The sequence below is a fragment of the Akebia trifoliata genome, chromosome 10, assembly GCF_017979445.1.
Source record: "Akebia trifoliata isolate Shusen 1 chromosome 10, ASM1797944v1, whole genome shotgun sequence".
In the NCBI taxonomy this organism is placed as follows: Eukaryota; Viridiplantae; Streptophyta; class Magnoliopsida; order Ranunculales; family Lardizabalaceae; genus Akebia; species Akebia trifoliata.
In genome coordinates, this window is record NC_141384.1 from 932,770 (window position 1) to 941,466 (window position 8,697).

At 33.8% G+C, this 8,697-nt stretch overlaps 1 protein-coding gene across 1 annotated transcript; it reads left to right on the plus strand.

The window, feature by feature from the left end:
• Nucleotides 1-3,652: 3,652 nt before the first annotated feature.
• On the plus strand, nt 3,653-8,697 carry LOC147392592 (PTI1-like tyrosine-protein kinase At3g15890). Its single transcript, XM_086455239.1, has 4 exons — nt 3,653-3,913; nt 4,197-4,344; nt 7,370-7,632; nt 7,717-8,697. Exons 1-4 carry the CDS (start codon nt 3,867-3,869, stop codon nt 8,369-8,371), a joined length of 1,113 nt encoding a protein of 370 aa, XP_086311365.1. The 5' UTR covers nt 3,653-3,866; the 3' UTR covers nt 8,372-8,697.

The window sequence follows — 8,697 nt, forward strand, 5'->3', positions numbered from 1 at the left end:
TTAATAGTTTGCTTTAACACCCCCACAATTTAACCTCCATTTAAAACATTGGACAAACTAGCGAGTTACTAAAACGTTGGACTGTCCAGTGACTTAATTCATTTTTAATAATTTTTTTAAATGGTTTCTTTTTAGTAAATGTTAAAATAGTTAACCCTCTTTTAGTAATTTTCCCATAGAAATATATATTTTCTTTGCATTATTGGTTTGATCATTTTAAGTATTCAAATCCAATCTTTATACGTCTTTGATGTTAGGTTGCTGGTGATGTCGCTTTATATGAATCACTCGCATCAAATTCGCTCTCCATCGTGGGACCTCCACAAAAATAATTTGAGAGAGTTATAAGTTAATTTTGAGAAATAATATAATATTTTTTTTTAGAAAATTACTTTTTTTTTTTTTATCTTTTGGTTTACCTACCATTGTTATTTATTGGGCTATAAGTATTCTATTTGGAAACTAAAGACATTGGTACTAAAATTACTATCGAACTCATGGTTTTAAAACTGGTAGATGACTTCGGCCATCAAATGAGATAGTAGGTATGAATCACCCATCACATTGGCTCGTCGCATCAAATGTAAGAAAATTATTGTTCGGGACTTATAAAAATTTGTGGGGTCAATTGGATTTGTATTTTTAAGACATGAATAATCAATCTAATATTATTTAAATATTTGTGTCACCGCCGAGCATCTACTAATCTATCTTATAATAAATAAAAAAATTATACATTTAGATTTGACTATTGATATATTCAAAATATCTTATGAGTCTCTCTTAAACATCTCCATCTCTCAATTAAACCTTCGTCATTGCTCATCAACATCAATTTCTCCATCTTTTTCTGTAATAGAAAGATCACAAAAAATTAAATTATTTTTTTTTATAAGTAAAAATGTATTGAAATAACGAAGAGAGTAAAAGGAAAACGAGATAGTCAAGATGACCAACCAAGAAACAAAAGCACGTAACTAGCATATATCGTCGTATCCCAGCAAAATACAAAATCTTTGAAAAAGACTCCTTAAAATCCGGGCAAAACTTACACTAAAAAGGATAAAAGGCCTAAAATTTTCAGCACAATGTCTTGAGTTGTTATTGCTTCACCCTTGAAAATGAAAAAAAAAAAAAAAAATTGAAGCGGGCAGCCCGCTTCAAAATTTTGAAGAAACCCTCTACATTGGATTACAAGTGGCATTATCAAGGAGGTATTTCAAATTTATTGAGAATGCAAGGGTATGAAATAAATTTAAAATACCACCTGTCTTGTACTAAAGACGGTTCCTTCAAATTTTGAAGCGGGTGGCCCACTTCAAAGTTGGACTCCTTGAAAATTCTCCCATTTCTTTCTTACTATAAACCCAGCAAATGGCAAACGGAAGTAACCTCCCATTTTCTTCTTGTAGATTAGTATTACGAGGGCGAAGGGATCGGACATAAAGCAAGAAATTTTTTTTATCAAATTGACAATCTAGCCATCACTCAAAAATAAGTGGGGGTTGAGAAAGAAGTCTCTCTCTCTTTCACACACACACACACACACTCACTCTAGGTGCATTAAATAATTTTTCCAATTTTTAAATCATGGAAGGATAATATTTGGGTGTATTTGATTGCTTATGGAAATAAGTGAAAATTCATTTTTTATTTTTCCAAATTTTAAATCATGGAAGGATAATATTTTGGGTGTGTTGATTGCTTTGGAAATAGGTGAAAATTCATTTTTATGTTAATAGGTGAAAATTTCATTTTTATGTCCATAAGCGAAAATTCATTTTTTATTTTTCCAATTTTTAAATCATGGAAGGATAATATTTTGGGTGTGTTTGATTGCTTATGGAAATAGGTGAAAATTCATTTTTTATGTATAATAGGTGAAAATTCATTTTTTATGTCCATAAGCGAAAATTCATTTTTTATTTTTCCAATTTTTAAATCATGGAAGGATAATATTTTGGGTGTGTTTGATTGCTTATGGAAATAGGTGAAAATTCATTTTTTATGTCCATAAGCGAAAATTCATTTTTATTTTTCCAATTTTTAAATCATGGAAGGATAATATTTTGGGTGTGTTTGATTGCTTAAATGGAAAATTCATTTTTTATGTATAATAGGTGAAAATTCATTTTTTATATACATAAAAAATGAATTTTCACCTATTTCCATAAGCAATCAAACACACCCTAAATATATATATTTGATACATAAAAAATGAATTTTCACCTATTTCCATAAGCAATCAAATACACCCTAAATATATATATTTGATTGATTTTTTAATGGAAAATAGATTTTCACTATCATCCAAAAATTTAGTAAAGTGCGGATTTCATTTTCTCACTTAACCCAATGAAAAAATAAAATACACTCTGAAATCAAAATTATATTTTCTTTTTCTTCTTCAACCTATTGTCACTCTCCCCGTCGACAACCCCCTTCTCTCTCTTTTTTATCATCGTCTTTTGTATTATCATTGTTATCTCTCTCTCTCACTCTTCCTCTTTTTCTTTTTTCCTTTATTTATTTTTTTCTCAGGGTATGTTTGATTGCATGGAAAATCACTTTCCATGGAATTTGAAATCCATGGAAAATTAGTTATGAAAAATAGGTAGGGTTGGAAAATCAAATTCCATTGTTTGATTTCACTTGATAAAATCATGAAAAAATATGAGAAAAAAGAAGAAAAGGAGAAGGAGGAAGAAGATGAGAGGAAGGGGAGATGAAGAATAAGATGACGAGGAAGAGGGAGGGGGGAGGATGTGGCGACGGCGATGGGCGACGAAGGTAAGTGAGGAAGATGAGGGGAGAACGTGGTGGTGGTGGTGATGGTGGTGGCAGAGGAGGTGAAGGATGAAGAAGAAAAGAAGAAGAAGAAAGAAGAAGAAGATAGAGACAAGGTGGTCAGAGACGGAGCCAACGACGACGGTGATGGTGACGATGACGGCAAGGTTAGTGTAATGGTGGTGGTGTGGTGGTGGTGGTGGTAGGGAAGAATTGAGGATGGAAAATATTGGTGGATTTCATTTTCCCACCCATATGGGTGGGAAAGTGAAATTCATGATTTAGTGAACTTTTTGAATAGGGTGGAAAATGAATTTTCATTTTCATGTGCAATCAAACACTTGAAAAATGTCTTTTTCCATAGAAATTGATTTTCCACCCTATTTTCATATGCAATCAAACATACCCTTAGTGTTGTCTAGATGCATCTATACAATAAAACACAATAGCAAGACCCACTTATGAGTGATAAACACTCCCTCACCCAAAGTAACTCACTTTATTATTTTCCTCTTTGTTGTTCAATTTTATTGTTTTTACTCTCCTCTTCCCATTCCTTTCATTTTTTGAATAATGGTCCTTTAACTTTATTATTTTTCCTATTTTACCCCTTCAACCTCAATTGTAGTCCAACAATAAAATTTGATTTTTCCATTTTACTAGTTTTCACTATCATTTTCCCATGAATTTTTAAAAAATGACTTTTCATACAAGCAAACAAAGCCTGACTGTTTCACTCATTGGATAATGTCACAATAATTTAAACTTTTGAAAAAAGAAGGTATTGGAAATATGTCTTATTATCTAGGGAGGTAATTGAAAAACAAATATTTTAATATTTGATTGGTCACCTTCTTTTGAAAAATGGAGAAAAGCAGCCACCGAAGGGAGCAGAAGCAGCTGAAGGAAGTAGGTTCTCTTTTTTCCAGAGCGAGACATTTGCCATCGCTTTCGCCGAAACATCTCCACCCAAAAAAACGTTACGATTCGATTCCTCCTTCTTCTTCTTCTTCTAATCTCTACTGAACTAAGAAGCAAGCAAGCAAACAAGCTCTGATTCGGTACATCGCGGCCTACGGATGATGGCTTTCCGCGCAAGGTTTTGTTGCGGAAAGGGCTCGATTCGGTATGTTTTACATTTTTAGATCTAAATCTAAAACCACAATCAACGGTTCATGATTTTTTATTCTCTTCTTCTAATTTTTTAAAAAAAAAAAAGATTTTTTTTTTCTAATTTGCGCTTGGGGTGAAGAGGGATTAACCTACGCATTTGATAATTTCTTTGACTTTTGATTTGATTCTCTTAGGTTTAGAGCGGAAGCACATGTGTTTTAGGTTCGAGGAGCTGTTTTAGTTTTAATTTTTAATTTTTGGAGATTTTGTGATGCGTAGTACACCCAATTGTGCAGGAAAGAGAAGGGGAAGAAGAGGCCAACATGGAGGGTTTTTTCTTTAAAGGAATTGCATTCGGCTACGAACAATTTTAATTACGATAACAAGCTCGGCGAAGGGGGATTTGGTAGTGTTTACTGGGGGCAGCTTTGGGATGGATCTCAAGTAATAAAAACTCAATCTTGATCTCTTTTTTAAAAAAATTCTTTATTTTTAATTTTTAATTTTTTTTGGTATTTTTAACTGATTTGATGCTTGTTCTATTAATTTTGTTGGCACTTTATTGATTGATCAAGAAAAATTGCTTTTTTTTTTTTTATATATTGTAAGTCCTGCAATTAGGTCACATTGTTTATTATATCATTCTAATAAGTTTTTGAACTTTTGTTGATCAGAGATTATTTGTTTAATTTGAATTCTGTAAGTGATGAATCTGGAAAATATAGTCTAAATTGTTCAAATTTGGAAAAGAAATTACAATTTTAGTTTGATAATTCAGAAGAAAACTCTTATAATTCAGCTAAACTGAACTTCTGAAAGTCTTTGAATTGTGTTTTAATTAATTTTCCAATGTTCAACTCTAAATACCCATGTATATCCCATAAGAGAGTCTAATGTGAAGCAATCAATGAATTGGGTAAGAAGTACAAGAATATTTGTCTTTGCAAGTGTTCAAGAAGAAAATCTCAGTAGGAGCAAAATTTGAGAAGGAATAGAAGACATCCCTATAATGTAAGTAGTTTTGTGAAATCATAGGGTTTTGATCTGTACCATTTTTTTACTTTTTTGTGGTACATGACTTAAGTTCAGATCAGATTTTCATAGATCAAGGGGCACACGGTGTAATTTTGCCTTAATAACTAACAAGAATTGATTTCATGATGATGATGATGAGTAGTTGATTTCATGAACTGCCATGGAAGCTTCTTCCATTTGCTTTGACTTGGTTTCTCTAGAAGAAAATGAACAAGTATGTCTTCGACAACAAGAAATGCTCCTGGGAATCGGAGATTCTCACTATTAAGGTATTTCTGTACAAATGGAATTCCATCTTTGGGGATTTTAGTGGTCCCACTTTGATTATTTTGTTTTCAAATGGCAAGATATGTTTTGTAATCTTTCTCTATTACGGTTTAAGGGTTGAAGTTTTGTGAAGCCCTCTCTCTTTTGCTCCCCCTCCCCCTTCCTCTATTCTAACCTTTTCTTGCCTAATAAAAAAAAGATCTTACAAGGACTAAGTCAAAGGTTGCACTCGTACACACAAAGAAGGGAGGGAGGGGGGAAGTGAGAGGAAAACCAAAAGGAAATGGATTGAGATAGTGAGAGTATATATTAAAGCATAGTTTAGAGTCTTGGATTGACAAATATTTTTCTTCAAAAAATACTTTCATTTCTGTTTTCCCATATACAATTAGTATCAAATCGATACTTAAGAAACTTTTTATGCTGACAAAACATGAGTTTGAGTTTCCTAATATTCATCCATGTGAGAGATTTCCCCGAGTCTTCAAGTTGTTTCATAGAACTTTTTTCTTTCCTTTTAAAAAAACAAACACAAATTTTTTTTCCAAGAAAAACTGCTTTTCAAATAACCTCAATTTGTTCACTTAGAGCCATAAAAGTATATATAAAAAAAAAAAAAAAGCATTGAAAGCCCAGATGTCCGTTCTTAATTCTAATTGTTTACTGTTTAATGCTTGATGTGACATGAGAGCATTGCTCTTGTACGTGTCCTATACTTTTGCCCACAACTGAAATAATGTCAAGCTAAAAATTTAGAAAGAGGTCGTTAAAAAGCTAAATCATCGTTTTGAGAGAATATCGTTAAAAAGAAGATGCAAGTAAGCAAAGTGTGCAGCCTCGTGTACCCACACCCACTCACTCACTCCACTTCTCACAAATCCTTAACAGGTCAGACTGGTACCATTGTCATAATAAAATTTGGGGTCAGTTGAATGAATCCCATTCCTCTCTAAAGCCATGTCTTATGTTAATTCAAATTTTCTCATATATTTCTCTCACTACTTCAACCCACATCCTTTTTTTTTTGGTTTTCCTCTTGCTCTTTTAGAACCTTCAATGTGCATGTTACTTTTGATTGAGGTTGTTACCAGAACCAAACTATCTCGTCAATTAGGTTATAGCCAATTGGGCTACTACTATTTTTCATGAATGCGTTTATTTTTAATTTTATCTTTCTTAATAATTCGACTCAGCTTCCTCATCTATGCTTCATCAACCTATAATCTCATTGTATAATAAAAACTTTGGGAAATCAAAACAAAACAAAAAAACAGAATCATGACAAAATAGGAAGCCTTGAGGCAACAGATACATATATGGCATGATGATCTTCTAAGGCATGTTCATTATGAATTTAAAAAATAAAGAAATTAATAGAATTTGTACCATGTGTAGTTTATGGTATGATATATTATTCTTTTTTTATTGGTAAATCTGCTATAATATTAATAAGTGATGTACGTAGTGTTTTCTAATGTGATCTTTATATTTAGTTTGACTAAAAAATAGTATATAATCTCTTTCGAAAATGATTCTTTATAAGGTTTACCATATGTCACATAGGAAGGGACACCATGTGGACATGACCTTCTCAAGTCAAAGATCAGTTATTTATTTACTTTTATGTACTGAATCAACATGATTATGAACATTTAAATGTGCAAGTCCTGCTGTTTCTATTAGTCTTAGATACCTGCATCAGCATGTAATGAATGCTATCATATTTACCTCACTGATCAAAAGAAAAGATCATACTTTTTTAATAATGTTGTTTTATTATTTAGTGCTTTTCATGCTTGTCTCATTGTGTCCCTAACCGTCAACGGATATTTCCACAGCATAGTCTCATCATTTCCTGAAATTTCAATCTAATATTTCAACAAAAAAAAAAAATAGTGTTAATAGTAAGTTCTATTCTGACTGAAATACAATCAAATTTAAAACCATGTAAGCTTGTGATAGAACTTGCAATGCTTGAGGATCTTATCTTTCTATATTTTCTTGAACGTGACCTTAAGCCATGTACATGGCTGTGGTTAATATGAGACTTCCCTTTTCATTTTACGTTCTATGGCATTGTCCTGATGTTTATTTTCCACATCATTTTAATTACTATCTTTTATGTCAGATAAACTAGGTGCCATTTACTATGAGATACTTTGTGCAGATTGCTGTCAAAAGGCTGAAGGTCTGGAGCAACAAAGCCGAGATGGAATTTGCAGTGGAGGTTGAGATATTGGGCAGAGTCAGGCACAAGAATCTACTAAGCTTACGTGGCTACTGTGCTGAAGGGCAAGAGCGCCTTATAGTATACGACTACATGCCTAACTTAAGCTTACTCTCCCATCTTCATGGGCAACACTCAGCAGAATGCCTTCTCAACTGGGAACGCCGAATGAATATTGCAATCGGATCTGCAGAGGGTATCGCGTAAGCATCAAACCCAATCTCCTTTTTTTTTTTTTTTCTCTCTCAAATCTGTCTTGTTCTTTTAACCTGTTTCTTTGAATCTAGATATCTTCACCACCATGCAACTCCACATATAATTCACCGGGACATCAAAGCAAGTAATGTGCTTGTAGATTCAGACTTCCATGCCCAAGTTGCAGATTTTGGATTCGCAAGGCTTATTCCTGATGGGGCAACTCATGTCACAACAAGGGTGAAGGGAACCCTTGGCTACCTTGCACCCGAATACGCCATGTTCGGGAAGGCATCAGAGAGCTGTGATGTCTACAGCTTTGGCATACTCTTACTAGAGCTTGCTAGCGGCAAGAAACCCATAGAGAAACTCAGTGCAACACTTAAGCGCACAATCACCGATTGGGCCCTACCACTGTTCCGTGAGAAGAAGTTCGATGAATTGGCAGACCCAAGGCTGAACAAAAAGTATTTGGAGGAAGAGCTGAAGAGGGTTGTGCTTGTTGCACTCATATGCTCTCAAAATAAGCCCGAGAAGAGACCCACCATGCTTGAGGTGATCGACATGCTCAAGGGAGATTCAAAGGAGAAGCTTTCCGACCTTGAGAATAGTGAGATGTTTAGAGCAACCCCAGTTGGTGGTTGTCAAGACGGGTTATCGGGTGCTGAAGATAGCTCAGAGTTTATATCAGAGAAGGATATAACAGAGGAGTTGAAAGAAGTGGCGGGTTCTGGAATAGAAGCATAGCCAGGGAAACGTTTCCCACTTATTTGAAATCATAGTGCTTGGGGTTGACGTAAGCTTGTATGTGGGTTTGTGTTGTGTTTAGTATGTTTTGGGAATCAAAACTGTTTTTGGTATTTTTTTTGGGTGGTTTTCAGATGTCAAGCCTTCATTTCTTAGAATAGTGAAATGCCCATACAACAGTTATCTAGAACTGGTTCTAGTGTCCAAATTCATACTGTTTTCAGACCTTTGGTGACTTGGATTGGGTCTCTGTCGATGCTTGTTAAAATTGTATTGGAGGAAGCAGACATATCGCTGCCCATATATAATTTTTATTTTAAGCAGAA

Bases quoted from the DNA above. Each gene is read 5' to 3' on its own strand.
- LOC147392592 (XM_086455239.1), top strand. From the start codon at position 3,867: ATGATGGCTTTCCGCGCAAGGTTTTGTTGCGGAAAGGGCTCGATTCG. The intron at 3,914-4,196 runs GTATGTTTTACA...CCAATTGTGCAG, and splicing joins TGCGGAAAGGGCTCGATTCG to GAAAGAGAAGGGGAAGAAGA. The intron at 7,633-7,716 runs GTAAGCATCAAA...CTTTGAATCTAG, and splicing joins GGATCTGCAGAGGGTATCGC to ATATCTTCACCACCATGCAA.